Source organism: Myotis daubentonii, chromosome 4 (assembly GCF_963259705.1).
Source record: "Myotis daubentonii chromosome 4, mMyoDau2.1, whole genome shotgun sequence".
Taxonomy (NCBI): Eukaryota; Metazoa; Chordata; class Mammalia; order Chiroptera; family Vespertilionidae; genus Myotis; species Myotis daubentonii.
Window position 1 is genome coordinate 73,462,625 of NC_081843.1, and position 16,060 is coordinate 73,478,684.

At 34.2% G+C, this 16,060-nt stretch overlaps 1 protein-coding gene across 7 annotated transcripts in view; it reads right to left on the reverse strand.

Moving 5' to 3' along the window:
• The window catches only part of TENT2 (terminal nucleotidyltransferase 2), a 46,998-nt gene that overhangs the window by 14,875 nt on the left and 16,063 nt on the right, over positions 1-16,060 (reverse strand). For 2 of the 7 annotated variants that reach the window (XR_009452644.1, XM_059694235.1), the window contains exons 7-11: positions 14,515-14,593; positions 12,783-12,852; positions 8,059-8,135; positions 7,549-7,677; positions 2,898-2,941 (exon numbers count right to left, since the gene is read on the reverse strand). Coding sequence is in view for 6 of the 7 variants with exons in the window: in XM_059694235.1 (XP_059550218.1) it covers positions 2,898-2,941; positions 7,549-7,677; positions 8,059-8,135; positions 12,783-12,852; positions 14,515-14,593 (399 nt within the window). In the remaining variant the exon portion in view is untranslated. Of the gene's footprint in view, positions 1-2,897; positions 2,942-7,548; positions 7,678-8,058; positions 8,136-12,782; positions 12,853-14,514; positions 14,594-15,246; positions 15,383-16,060 lie in introns of those variants that run through there. The other 5 variants (XM_059694240.1, XM_059694239.1, XM_059694236.1 and 2 more) reach the window with 5 other exon arrangements.

The following is a 16,060-nucleotide window of genomic DNA, read 5'->3' on the forward strand; positions in this document are numbered from 1 at the left end:
GTGAGATTTTTAAAGTTTTGAAATCAATATAAATAAGTATTTAACATAAAGTATGAGTACTATAATAAGGTGATTAAGGCATAAACTTTGGAGTCAGACCACCTAGGTTTGAAACGTTGTTCTTCTATTAATTAAATGAAGTTACCCAGCTTTGCAAAGATTCTTCATCCTATCTAATAAAAGAGAAAAATGGTAATTGGCGTACGACGATACCCTTTTCATTGGCTAATCAGGGCTATATGCAAATTAACTGCCAACTATGATTGACAGTTAACTGCCAACTAAGATTGACAGTTAACTGCCAACAAGATGGCGGTTAATTTGCATATGTAGGCACAATGCAGGGAGGCAAAAGGGAAAGCAGGAAGAAGCCCCCTGCCACTGACAGTGATCGGAAACCCAGGGGGAGCTAAGAGCTGGGGGGCAGGGCAAAGGCGGCCCTGGGGCCGCCTTTGTCCTGCCCCCCAGCCATGATCGGAGAATCAGGCGCCTTTGCCGCCCTGGCCAGTGATAGCAGGAAGTAGGGGTGGAGCCAGCCATGGGAGCTGGGCACGGTCGAAGCTGGCAGTCCCGGGAGCTAGGGGTCCCTTGCCTGGGCCTAAAGCGGAGCCCACGATCGCGGGGCCGCTGCAGCTGCGGGTCCCCGCTGCCCGGGCCGGACACCTAGGCCAGAGGCCTCAGGCCTGGTCAAGGGGCTGATCCGGTGATTGGTGATCGGAGGGTGATGAGGGTCAACTCCTCTGGCCGAGGCATCAGGCCTGGGCGGGGGGCTGAGCCAGGGACTGGGGGGATATGATGGTCCCCTTGCCCAGGCCTGAAGCCTGGGTCAGAGGCGTCAGGCTTGGGCGGGGGGTGGAGCAAGCGATCAGAGGGAGATGGGGGTCCCCTGCCCAGGCATGATTCCTGGGCCAGAGGCCTCAGGCCTGGGCGGGGGCCAGAGCCAGTGATCGGGGGGAGATGGGGGTCCCCTGTCCAAGCCTGACACCTCTGTCAGAGGCATCAGGCCTGGGCAAGGGGCCGATCCTGCGATTGGAGGGTGATGGGGGTCAATGCCTGAGGGCTCCCAGTATGTGAGAGGGGGCAGGCTGGGCTGAGGGACACTCCCCCACACACACACACACCCAGTGCACGAATTTCGTGCACCGGGCCCCTAGTCTATAATATAAAGAAAATAGTACTCATAGGGTTGTTATAACGATTAAATAACATAATGTATGTAAAGCTTAGCAGCAATAGTATTACCTAAATATTCATAATTTAATATATGCCAGGCATCATCATTATTTTAACTGTACATTTATATAATAATGCAGTACGGTTAGGTCCTAAAACTTATAATGTATTATTTCAAAATTAACTTCCTTATGCTTTTAAAAATTTAAGTAATGTCAACTTCAAAATAATAATTTTAGTATTTTATTTTTTAATATATTTCAGAGAGGAAGGGAGAAAGAGAGAGAAACATCAATGATGAGAAAGAATCATTTGTGCCCCGACTGGGAATCGAACCATGACCTGCTGGTTCATAAATCAATGCTTAACAACTGAGCCATGTCAGCCACGGTTCATTGTCATTTAAAAAAAATAAATCTTCACCAAAGTATTTTGTCTTTTCAAAGGTATTCAGTGAAAGCTTGTTTCATTTTTCATGTTTAAAAGCAGACCCTAGTACTATTGGGAACTCATTATAATAGTTCTTCATATAGCAGAATTTAGTTTTTAAAAGGAGGAAAATAAGATATACAAATGCCAAAAGGTTGTTGTCATAAATGTGTCCTCTAGAAGATGACCCACCACAAACTAGGAAGTCTACTAGAGCAAAGCTCTCTTGCAGTAAACCTTTCATTACCCAGCACCTTGCATGTATGTATTGCAATTATTGCAATAAATGAGGTTCAAAAACAAGATCAGTTCTTTTCAATTATCAAGGATTAAATTATATTTAATTTAGGTTCTATGTCAAGTGTATTTATTATATTTTGTGATACATACAAAATAAATAAGTTCTTTGAATGCTGACCACTAAAGCTAGATACTATGTTTTTCTTTATAATATGACCACTTAGTAAGTTTAAAAAACTAACAGGTAAAAATTATGTGGTTTCAGTAGGTTGGTCAAACATTCTAAACAAGTAGCTTAAATAATGTTCTCAAATAAAACCAGGAACAAGGCTGACTATGGAAGAAAACAAAAATAGTAGGACTATAAAACAAGGCAACAGAGAATTCTGGAAAGAACACAAAAAACGGAAGAAACGAAAGTATTCGCATACATTGCAAATATGTACATTACCAAGGTTCCTCTAAACTCAAACGGAGAACATACTAAACTTTTTCTAGTAGATACAGTTCATTTCTTGAGTATTTCCAAATTGTTTCAGCAGGATTCTTATTCACACAAGAATAGAGTACTATTGTTACCTCTTTTGCTTTATTACTTAATAAAATCAAATGAAAGATACAATGATTATCCGATTGTTCAATTTCTTAATTTCTCCCCTCTGCTTTCAAAATATACATACATTGGACAAAAAACTTCTAGTTAACTAACTAAAGAAATGCTGTAAAACTGTATTTTAAGAAAACCAGAATGAGTCCAAATGGGACTAATTTAACTCCCATTAGGGATAATCATGAGCTTCATGCACAAAATTCCACCATTAAAAAAATGACCAGATTGTCTGCCAATAACAAAATAAATTATCAGTCTTCTGAAAAAGTATATGAAACATTTTTAATGTTCTAATGGCCAATGCCTCAGTCTAAAGAGAAAATGTTATCAATACTTAGAAGGTTATGTAACTAGTACTACTTTTATATTTACATTAACACTACATAAATAGTCCCACATATACTGGTCACATTATGTATTATAATAATTTATAAGAAACACTTACTGGGTATATTTTTTGGATGGATGGAAGGATGGGTTCAGGTAGGGCTATAAAAAAAGAAAGTTTAAAGCTTCCATGATTCATGTAATTCATTTTACAAAACAGTAATTTGTCAGCTAAGGCCCTCAGATATGAAACTATAAGGGTTGCTGCTAAAAGTCAACAGTTTCCATATATTTTGTGAAGTTAATTCTGATTCCTAAAAATTTTAATTCACAATATATCTAAGTTGGCAATTTAAGGTCTGTTAATAAACTGTGCATATTTTAATGTAAACCAATGTTCTTTATGTGGTTTTAGAATAAGCCATCAATAAATAGACACACATCATTTGATCCAACATCAGACACACACACAAAATAAGCAAGACAAGAATTGTTCTACAGATATTAAATGGACATTGTTAAGATGAATGTAGCTATCAAAAAAACTTAAGTGTAGTCCAATGATACAGTCCAACACGGTTCTATCACAATTATGCCTTTATTATTTCATTTCTTCTAACAAACAATAATACTACAATTAAGATAATTTCTGGAAACTGATCTACTGAAGAAAGAAACTGGAAAAAAAATCTTCAACTGCATTACTTAATTTTTAAAAGAAAGCCTCAGCAATTTTAGAAATCTAAATCAGGAGATTTGAACCAACATTCTATAAATAAAATTTCATACAAAGGAATCATTATCTTCATATGCTACTATATTTTTAATTGTCATTCTTCACCCTTCAATAGTTTTACCCAAATCCAACCTCACTAAATTCATTAACAGTCATTTCACATCATTATACAGTAAATGACATTAAAGGCAAGGTTCCCAATATTCACAACATAATAAATAACTTATAATGGTTTATGTCACAATACAAATATATTTATAGACTTCTTTAAGATTAAAGACCAATATAGTATAGTATGATAAACTATGATAATTTAAGAATTAGAAATACATTGCATATAATTAAATAATCTTTAATTCATTTTCAACTGGCTATTTAGCAAAAACATATTTAAATGACTTCTGGAATACATTAATATATATATAATCAACCATTATGGTCAACTTAGGTCTCCAACTATGCTTATAAATGTATAAATTTCTACCACATAGTATTTAAATTTCCCTCCTATATCATGCTTCATTCCCAAGTTGAAAATTGTAATAGAATACTCTGGAATGTTCACAGTGTATGACTGGAATATCAGAAAAAACTTACACATTACTTACCAAAATCACTTAGAAAACAAGGTTACATCTTTCCCCTGAGGCATTCAAATGCACAAAATAGAAGACCCTACAAATAAACTCAAGCCCTAGTCACTTTAATTCTAAAAGTCTCTATATTTGTATAACATTTTCATGGCTTTCTAATAATTGTTGTTATAATATAGAAGTTAAATTGGAAAATTTTATTAGAAGTTAGTTTTCTTAATTAAAAACCTAAATTCCTTTCCTACTGAATTCTCATAATAAATTAAAATTGTAATTTAAAGAGGATGAAGAAAAGGTTACAGAGAATATTTTTTAGGTTTATCTCATTCTAGAATCATAATTAGAATGCTAGGAGAGTAATACAAATACTAACCACTGGTTTAAGTAAGGTCTTTTAATAGACAAAGAGTAATCTGGAAGCTTTTGGGGGCAGAAATATCATTCAGTAAACCTCTGACAAACATAGATTTAAGAACACTAGTTATAACAAGCAATTAGTGTACTGTAGCAGTTATTTACTCATATATGTAGTCTATTACTGACTATTGAAACTCATTCTAGGAAGTGTTTTTAATCTTTTCAACCTTTCTACATACAGAGGACCTGTTTCCTTTATCTGTTCCTGGCAGAAAAAATATTAAAGCACTTAAGAAGTTAAAGGTAACTTAAAAGTCATCTAATCCAACTATTCATGTATCAATAAGAATATTAAGGCCAGAGAGGTAGAATAACTTAGCTAAAATCATAAACACTAGTTCGTTATGGTAGACCTTGAACTGCTCAATACACCTTGCAGACTCTTGTATGAAACAAAAGCAACTACTTATTTCAATGCCTCTAATTTCTTCTAGCAAGGAATGGCTTAAATTTGCCAAAGGACAGAGTTGCTGATGTCCTTTAACAAACACCTAGAGCCAAGAAATGGTTGATGATAGTACATTAATTACAAATCAACTTAGTAAATGGGACCACTCTGTCAAGAATAAAATATGTTTGACAATATCTAAACCAAATTTTAACATAATTTCATCACACTAGTAAAATACTATGTTTAAATTTTTAACTTCCTTACAAAATCACCTTGAGCTATCTGTGATTAAAGTACATTTTTCTAAAGAAGACCATCAAATTAAAAAGTATAATGTAACACACTGAGAATGAAGAAATAAGGCACATATGGATGTTCATGAATGATAAATGCTTTAGTCAATTCAAATTTTTAAATCACAACTATAACTAAAAAATTATGAATAGACAGTAGGTGGTGATACGAGGTTTGTCATACTATTCTTTAAATTTTATTAAGAAATATTTCTAATCTCTTCACGTTTTAATAACTGTGAATTGTACAGAGTTCACTAAAAAAGCATCAAAAGTACCCTGGCCAGTGTGGCTCTGTGGTAGAGCGTCAGCCTGGGACCAAAGTGTCGAGGGTTCAATTCCCAGTCAAGGGCATGTACCTGGTTGGGGTACGTGTGGGAGCCAACCAATCAATGTGTCTCTCTTCCATCCCCCCTTCCTCCTTTCTACTGTCTCTAAAAATCAATGGAAAAAATATCCTCAGGTGAGGATTAACAACAAAAAAGCCTCAAAAGTAATTTGTGTTTTAGATTGAACTGCAAAATTGGACACAAAATGATTAGTGATATGTAAAGTAGTATTAAAACAGCTAGCTAACATCATATGTTTCAAATCCTACTAGAGGAGCAAATCAGTCATCAAATTAATGTATATCTCAAATTAGTCAGTAATAAAAATACATATATTATAATTAGCTTTTTCTGATAAGCGATTCATAAAACTTTGATCCATTTAACTATTTTGTCTCACCAAGTAAAAAAAAATCACCTGATTTCATCATTCAAATAAAAACACTCTTATTTGCCGAACCGGTTTGGCTCAGTGGATAGAGCGTCGGCCTGCGGACTGAGAGGTCCCGGATTCGATTCTGGTCGAGGGCATGTGCCTGGGTTGCAGGCACATCCCCGGTGGGGGGTGTGCAGGAGGCAGCTGATCGGTGTTTCTCTCTCGTCGATGTTTCTAACTTTCTCTGTCTCTCTCCCTTCCTCTCTGTGAAAGGTCAATAGAATATATTTAAAAAAAAAAAATCTAAAAACACTCTTATTTAATATATATTCTAAAACATCTACAATTACAGTCACATATAAAGGAAACAAATCCTGCTATCCATAAGTAACCTGATAAATTCTGGCACATACCTTTTCAATATTTGTTATACATATGAATATATATATACGAACTCAAATATAATTTTTTTTTTTAAATCCTCACCCTAGGATATTTTTTCCATTGATTTTTAGAGAGAGTGGAAGAAAGGGGGGAATGGGAAGGAGGGAGGGAGGGAGGGAGGGAGGGAGGAGAGAGGGAGAGGGAGAGAGAGAGAAAGACAGAGACAGAGACAGAGAGACAGCGACAGAGATATCAATTGGTTGCCTCCAGCACCAGCTCTGACCAGAGCCTGGGATCGAACCTCCAATCCAGGTATGTGGCCTTGATCAGGAACCAAACCCACGACCCTTTGGTGCACGAACCAATGCTCTAAACGCAGAGCTACACCAGCCAGGGCTAGTTACAATTTTTAAAATAAATTTGGTGTCATGTTGTATATGACTTAGTGTATCCTGAATCTTTTCTTGTATCATTAAACATCTAAAAAACATGATTTTTAGTGGCTGTGTACATTTCACATTGGGATATACTATAATTAATTTAATCATCCACATTCCTAAAAACTTAGTATATTTCTAATCTTTTACTATTTCAACAAACACTATGAAAAACAGCCTTATAAATAAATCCATGTACGCATCCCTGATTATTACTTTACGATAAATTCCTAGAAATAGAACTACTGAGTCAAAGGATAGGAACATAAATACTACATCACTTTCTAAACTGTGGCAATAACATTAACTCAGAACAGATCAGATCCTAGACATCCTGGTAAATGGTCTTCTATTACAATAACGTAAGTTTTCACCCTATCTCCATACCAGCTCACAGGGAATAAAAGCTTCTTTGACCAACAGGAAAATAATTTCATTCCTATCTCAAGTGAAAAATAAAAAACAGGATGACTGGTATGTGAGTTTATTTTTATAGGCCTTCTGAACATTCATTCATCTGCCTCAAGAAAATGGTTCCACAATACAGTGGTGAAAAGTTCTTTGAATACAAAAGTGAATACAGAAAACTGTCAGAAAAATAAAAGCACCGTGAAACTGCTTTTTAATGCTTTCCAGGGAGTAACATTTCTAGAGCAAGTATTCAAAGCAACAAAACAGAAAATATGGTCTAATGGACCTTAGATGTAAATGTTTAAAATAATACTATTTGAAGTAGGGTCAATAGGGAAGACACTATAATAAAGTTTAGCTGCATTTCCATTTTAAAATTTGGGGAAAATCCATAATACTTACTTTGTAAGTAGTGCAAAACCATCAATACAAGACTATAGCTGCTTAAAGTACCACGACTGGCATCATTTATATCATGGTGACTTGCCCACTTCTTAATCACCAGTACTAATGGACGAACTCGATTTTCAACTGAAAGTAAAATTAAAACTTAAAAATTGTAAGAAGACATTACAGTTTCTTTTGAAAGTTTCCATAATTTCCCAGCTCCATGCTAATAAAAAGAGTACCGCCTCCCTGTGCATTAAACAGTATTCACCATAAATGCATATTACTTCTAAAGCAGTTACCTTTTTAAAAACTGCTAATTATTAAAATTCATCTTGTTGACCTTTAACTCTGGTAGTATATAATTTTAGTGAAGCAATATATTTTACATATAATATAATAAGACATTATACATAAAAACAATTAAAGAGATGTCAGTATTTACTGCAAGCATCTTTAAAAAGGAAAAAAGAATGACAAATAAATGAAAAGCTGATAATTATTTGGAACTAAACAAAAACTTACGATATGCATAAGTTCGGAGAAGGAATGTGTTTCTTATTCCAACAATATTGTTTACATTCAAGTCGAATTCCACACAACTATTAAAAAAAGAAATAGAAAAACGTTAGCTTAGTACAAATTAAATTACCTCACTAGTAAATAAATGTATATCCACAAGTCCAACGATGTAAAAATAGCATGGGCCCAAAGGCCCAAGACCATAAAGTGAAGCACTAAAGAAATAAGAATGAATATGTACTCAGTATATCATTTGAATATGACTTAGTGTTTTAAAAATATAAAATGAGATTACTGTTGAAAAGATTCATAATACATTGGTAAGACTCCAATTATCCTTTAACAGAAGAAATTTAAAGTTTTGCAACCCAATCTTTTTCAGACAAAAAGAAAATGTGACCAAAAACATTTCTAGACAAGTTATCCCACTAAGTTATACACTCTCAACTAATTTGAAGTTACAGCATCATTTGAGGCCTGCTCCCCGCTGGCAAGTGGACATCCCCCGAGGGCTCCCGGGCTGCCAGAGGGATGTCTGACTGCCAGCTTAGCCCCAATCCACCGGGGAGCAGTCCTAAGCCAGCAGGTGGTCATCCCCTGAGGAGTCCCAGACTGCGAGAGGGCACAGGCCAGGCTGAGGGACACCCCCCCCCCCAGTGCACAAATTTTTGTGCACTGGGCCTCTAGTTAACAACAGAGCAGATGAAGCAGAGGATTAAATCAAAGATTGGGAAGATAAGGAAACAAACAACACCCAATCAGAATAGCAAAAAGAAAAAAGTACCCAAAGTGAGGATAGCAGGAGCCTCTAGGTCCTAGAGCAGCCATGGGCAAACTATGGCCCGCGGGCCAGATCCGGCCCATTTGAAATGAATAAAAGTAAAAAAAAAAGACCGTACCCTTTTATGTAATGATGTTTACTTTGAATTTATATTAGTTCACACAAACACTCCATCCATGCTTTTGTTCCGGCCCTCCAGTCCAGTTTAAGAACCCATTGTGGCCCACAAGTCAAAAAGTTTGCCCACACCTGGCCTAGAGGCTGTTCGGGCCAGATTGGCTGTTTTATCCGGCCCGTGGAGCCGAAAGACCAGAGGGTTCTCTTGCTCTCCCCTCTGCTCCTTCACCAGCAGCAGTGTTAACATGGCAACGTCGGGAAACACGGCCGCAGCTCCTTCTTCTGAGTCCAGTTTAAGAACCCATTGTGGCCCTCGAGTCAAAAAGTTTGCCCACCCCTGCGAGTCTAGGACAACTTCAAGTGTACCAACATTTGTATCATGTGGATGCCAGAAGAAGAGAGCAAGAAATTGAAAACCTATTTGAAAAAATAACGACAGAAAAATTCCCTAACATGAAGGAAAATAGACACAAGTTCAGGAAGCACAGAGTCCCAAACAAGAAGAACCCAAAGAGGCCCACACCAAAGCACATCATAATTAAAGGGCAAAAAGTTAAAAAACAGAGAATCTTAAAAGCAGCAAGAGAAAAGGAGTTATTTACATACGAGGGCGCTCCCATAAGGCTGTCAGTTGATTTCTCAATAGTAACTATGCAGGCCAGAAGGGACTGGCAAGAAATATTCTAAGTGATGAAAAGCAAGGACCTACAACCAACATTACTCTACCCAGCAAAGCTATAATTTAGAATTGAAGGACAGATAAGATAAAGAGCTTCTCAGACAAGAAAAAGCTAAAGGAGTTCACTACCAAACCAGTATGACATGAAATGTTAAAGGGTCTTCTCTAAGGAGAAGAAAACAAAAGATAAAAAATATGAACAAAATGGCAATAAATACATCTCTATCAATAAATGAATCTAAAAAAAACAAAATAAACAAGAACAGAAACAGATTCACAGATAAAAAGAACATTTTGACAACTGCCAGATGGGAGGGGGCTTTGGGGAATGGGTGAAAAGGGTGGAGGGATTAGGAAGTACAAATTTGTTGTTACAGAATAGTCATGGGGGTGTAGAGTACAGCATAGGGAATATAGTCAATAAAATTCTAATAACTATGTGTGGTGTCAGATGGGTGTGAGTTGTCTGGGGTGATCACTTAGTAAGTTATATAATGTCTAGTCATTGGGGTATACACCTGAAACTAATATAATAACATATGTCAACAGTAATTGAAAAAAAATTTTTTAAACATTTTTTTAATTTTTTAAAGTTTTAACCCTCTAAAAAAAAAAAGTTTTTCCATGAAAACACTGCCTAAAATAAAAACCTAACAACTTTACTTCCTATAGCTTTTAATCATAAAACTTAAAATCTACCCTTTCAGATTTTCTTGTTTTAGGGAAAGAAATCTTATAATTTTTCAATTATCCATGCATACTAATACAAACAGATAGTATTATTAACAGTTTAGATATCACATACATATTTGGCTTTGGGAAACATGGTAACAATGGATTTATATTCTTCAATTGTGTTTGTGCAAATCTAACAATGAAACCAGTTTTCACTTCTCTATAACTAGGGTAAAACACATAGATGGACTCTAGTCTAAAATTAAAAACTTTTCAAAAATATGAATGCTTTAGGAACTGCTTCAACTTCTACTTCTGGAAATACTAAAGTAATCCTTCTTATGGAAAATAATTTATGCACAAAATGCTTATTCTAACAAGTTAATGACAATACATTCACTCAATGAAATACAGAAACTCATTAAAAATGAAGCCAGAAAATAGTCAATGATATATACAGTGTTCATGATATTTGGTTAAGAAAAAACCTATGGGCTCAACTTTAGCTTTAAAAGCTCATGGATGCCGAAACCGGTTTGGCTCAGTGGATAGAGCGTCGGCCTGTGGACAGAAAGGTCCCAGGTTCGATTCCGGTCAAGGGCATGTACCTGGGTTGTGGGCACATCCCCAGTAGGAGATGTGCAGGAGGCAGCTGATCGATGTTTCTCTCTTATCGATGTTTCTAACTCTCTATCTCTCTCCCTTCCTCTATGTAAAAACTGAATAAAATACATATAAAAAAAATTAAAAGCTCATGCATTCATTTGCATAGTAAGGGACTGAAAGGTTTACATCAAAACGTTAACATCAGTTATCTCTAGTTGTCAGAAGTGGAAGGTTATTTTTACTAGTTTGTATAGAGAAAAATTATAAAATGGAGTTATTAAAAATAAGAAGTTTGTATAATAATCTTAAATAGAAAAAGAATTGTTTATATAACCACATATTTTTTTTAAATGTATTTAGCTAATGTTCATTTACGTTTAGTTTTATCTCCCTATATCTTTGTGCTTTATACTTTATTTCCTCGATAAAATTCAATACAGAGTTATAGAGTGGATGTTTTGATGAATGAAGGGGAAGGTTTGAGACAGGAAAACAACTTAAATTTTGTTTAAAATATATATATATACTTGAAATATATATTTTTTTAAAATATATTTTTATTTAAATATATATTTATTTAAAATATATATTTTTTTATTTATATAAAAATATATAAAATATGTGTGTGTGTGTGTGTGTGTGTGTGTATTCAGTCCATTCAGATTTTACTCACAGTAGTTATGTTCTATAAAGTCATTGCAAACAGCGAATTAGTGACTACTAAACCATTACTCCTAGGGAAATAAAGTCATGTTTCCACAAGCCTTCAGTCACATTTTCATCAACTGATCAGTATGTAACTAATTTCTATGTGCATTTCTGTTTAAAGACACCTTATTTAATAAGTTGTTGATTCACTAACAGTGAACTCACAGGCAAGAGCATTATAACTCATGCCTGAACAAAGCATATCTAACACATGCATTTTGCCCATGAGGACAATCACAGCTTTGTACACAGAAACACTATACATGGGGCCATTTTAAGCAGCAAATCCACTTACAAAAAATACAAAAAAGTAAAAAACATGGCACTAACTAGACTGTAAAAAGGACAGTTATGAAAGCTGAAACAAGAAGGCAAAGTATCGTATTGTTTAACCTCAGCTAGGAATGTGCGCACTGGGTGACTCAAAATTTTCCAAACTTGCACATGTCTATGAATGACCATGAAAGTGGTAAAAGAATTAATTTAGGGGAATGAGGGATTACAAAATAAATTTCATCAAGAATATTTCGCAAATATGGAATCCATGACTAATAAAGATCAGCTGTGTATATACTTACACTTAAATTTCAATGTTATTTTTATAAAACTGAGCTAGAAAAACCTGACTTATCAGAATCCTATCTATTTTTCAGAAAACAACAAATCATTTTTTAATCAAGGAAAGAGTCAACATCTAATATTTACATTTCAGTCAGATATTATCTAAAAGAGCCTAATTCCAATACCCATAAGAAATTCAGAACCCAGGCAAGTAGAATATACAGATTTACAACAACCCCTTTGACACATATAATTTCATCAACTAAGATATTTTCTTAATACATTAATTACATTTCCAAAAGGCAAGTGATCATTTAAAAAAATCTGAAACATAAATATGCATACATTCTTTAAATTGGGTAGTCTCAAATACTCAAAATTTGAAGCAGAATAACTACATAGTTAACCATGAAAAATTGGTGAGACCATTTTCAAAAATTATTTCAAAGACTTAAGTGAATTTCAAAAACTAATGAAGAAAAAAAAACTAATGAAGACAAGCTATTACATTATAGTACACATTTCTTAATTATCTACATCAAAAGAATATCTAAAAATTATTTAAAGCAACTAAAAAAAAGGGAATTAGGTAATTACTACCTGACTTTATCCCTGAACTTCACAATTGGCACTTTTGCTCGAATCAGCTGAGGTCTCTCAATGTAGCCAGCTAAAGGATAAAAGATGTCAATATCTGCAAATACTTATCAAATTCATAGTGTACCAATGTATAATATTGTATAATATTTTTAAATATTATTTTACTAAGCTAAGATCATTGAAGAAAACATAGTCTTTGAGAAATAAAGCAAAGAAAGGACATTAAAGAATTCTTCTAAGAATGGAATCTCTAATACCATTTTAAGGGCTTTATATTCAAGTTATTTTCAGAAATATGATCCAATGTTCAACAACATTGATAACGAAGTTCATCAGAGCATTTTAAACATGAAAAATATCTAAGTTAGCAGCAGTGGGATGGCTAAATTCTGGTCCAGCACATGGCAAGATGTTATGGCAGTCATAACATATGTACAGAATCTTAAATGTGGAAATGCTTGCAACGTGACACGTGGAATGGTGACACATTCAAATAAGTATGATCTCTAAGGGGAGAAACACATTATCTACATATTTTTTACTCCATCAAAGTTTAAAAGAATTTTTTTTCCTGAGTTCAAAGTAATATATATCATTCATTATAGAAATTTGGGGAAATACAGAAATGCATAAATAAGAAACTCTGCAAACTTTCCCAAATGAGCAATTTCCTAATGTTTTAACTAAAGAAAATGTAACACCCAATTTTTTAAAAACAAAAAATTTCTGTGCCCAGGCTGGTGTGGCTCAGTTGGTTGGCATTGTCCTGTGCACCAAAAAGTTGCCTGTTTGATTCCAATCAGGGCACGTGCAGGCTCGATCCCAGGTAGGAGGCGTGCAGGAGGCCGCTGATAGATGTTTTGCTCTCTAGTCGATCTTTCTCTCTCCCTCTCTTTCCTCTCTAAGAATCAATAAAAATATTTTTATAAAAAATTTGTTATAATGCTTTATCACCAAAATCATAAAATATATTAAGCTTCAAATAGAATTTATATGTAAGAATTCAGTGAAATTTAGTGAAAAATAAGGACTTAAAAGTTTCAAGGTCCAAGTAAAAGTTCTAATACCAACAAAAACCAACTATACTCCTGCAAGTTACTGATCCCATGATCACCAGTCTTCTTAATTATTAAAAGCCATAAAAAGGAAAAGAAAAATAAAACTTTCATTTGAGTTAGATGATCTCTAAGGTCCCTTCCATATTTAATATTTATCATTCTAATCCTATTAAAAAATAACATTGACCATCAGCAATTCTGCTTTCTGTTGGAGTAATTTATTTGGGCTTCATGTTCAGTGATCATATTTTTAAAATCTGATGTCATAAATTCCATGTCATTGCAAAACAGATGAAATTCTCTCCCTCACCTAAAGAAGACTTTATCTGCATCACTCTTACGTCTTTATAGATATTTTGCATTACTGCTATTTATAGTCCATGCCTCAGCTTCCCTAACAATCTATAACCTTTTGAGAAAAAGAACTGAAGCTTGTATATCTGAGTTCTCCACTGCATCAGTGATATTTGTAAGTGAATTCAATGAAGAATTGTTGAATAAATGGTTACTCTTTTTAATAAAAACTAAAAGGGAATTCATTTGGAAAGAAGGACCCACATAATACCTATCCTGACCAGAAAATAAACAATTCTTACCAGAAAATAAAGTGAGAGACATTTTAAGTAAATAGTTAATGTCAGATGACATATGAACTTGAGGCATATTCGACTTACAAAGTCTAGTACAGAAGTGTTTATGGACTAAGGTGAGTATATGCCGTGCTTCAGTCTTCTGATTTACCTGAAAAAAACACTGAAAAGTTAAAAATAAAGTGTTTTTTCATTATCTTTCTTAATTTAGTGTTTTATTTTCTTAATGTATCTCAACAAAGAGAAAGCATATAAAGTATACTTTTCTTTGGAGTTACTTTTCAATATAGACTAAATTGCATCATAGGAAAAGTCAAAGTTTATGTTGTCTTTCACATCACAATTTCTAAGTCAATTCTTGATTTTAAACTTAATGGAAAATTTTAAAAGAAATATTGAAAGAGACATATATGCCATGTTTTCCTTTAGTATAAATGTACAAAAAGTAATGTTCTTCAAGAAAAATAAACCTAATTTTAACTTTTTATAACATGTTTTATTTCCCCATAATAGATTAAGGATAAGGTTCGAATCTATGGTGTCTCAGTACAAGCTGTGTCATGATTTAGACATGTGACTAAGACTGAAAGGTTAGTGGGATGTATCTGAGTATAGTATAATTACATGAGAGAAAGTGTTAAAACACTAGTGTAGTCCACTACATTTATTATTTGAGTTTTTTTTTAAGTTTCCTTTGTATGATTTCAAAGCCTAAAATAAAGTTTCTTTCCTGAAATAAATCTTTTTCTGATTTGCAGTAACTAGAAGCCAATTTTATTAGTGGAATAATAGGAATATAGTTAAAATATATATTACCATTCAATAGATTTTTCTTGTCTTTTTAAAGAGGTAGACTATAATGAGGCCTTTTAAATTATACTGAAATTAATTTAATCCTCGATAATTCCGAAAGGATCTCAGCATATTAAAGAGGCTGCTTCAGGTTAGCAATTACTGTTGTATTAAGGATACACAAGAGTATTAGTTAAAAGGAAATTCAAATAAACCTAATACTAAATAACAAAATTTAATAAAAATAAAGGAAACAAAGCCAAAATATCAGAAGAAATATATCAAAATAGCTTTATTTTAAATTTCAGTGAAAGCACTTTTTTTGTATTCCCTAATGAGAACTCCAAACCCCATTGCATTTTCAAGGTAGTAAAAAAAAGATTAAAAATTGAACCACTGAAAACTCATATGGAAAGAAAATGTATCAAGAAGATAATACTGCTCCAGCTGGTTTGGTCAGTGGATAGAGCATCAGCCTGTGGACTGAAGGGTCCCAGGTTCCATTCTGGTCAAGGGCTCATGCCTGGGTTGTGGGCTCGATCCCCAGTAGGGGGTGTGCAGGAGGCAGCCAATCAATGATTCCCTCTCATTATTGATGTTTCTATCTCTCTCTCCCTCTACCTTCCTCTCTCTGAAATCAATAAAAATATATTTTAAAAAAAGAGAAAATACTGACATATGCTCTTCTTTGCTGCATCCCAGAAACATATCTAACCCAATAATTATTCAAAAGAGGCAGAGCTCTTTTGAAAGAGTGAAGCCATCTCACTTTAACAACTTAGAAATAAATTAATGCTAAAATTCCTGTTATGCTTATTGTACAAACACCTTAAGAGAA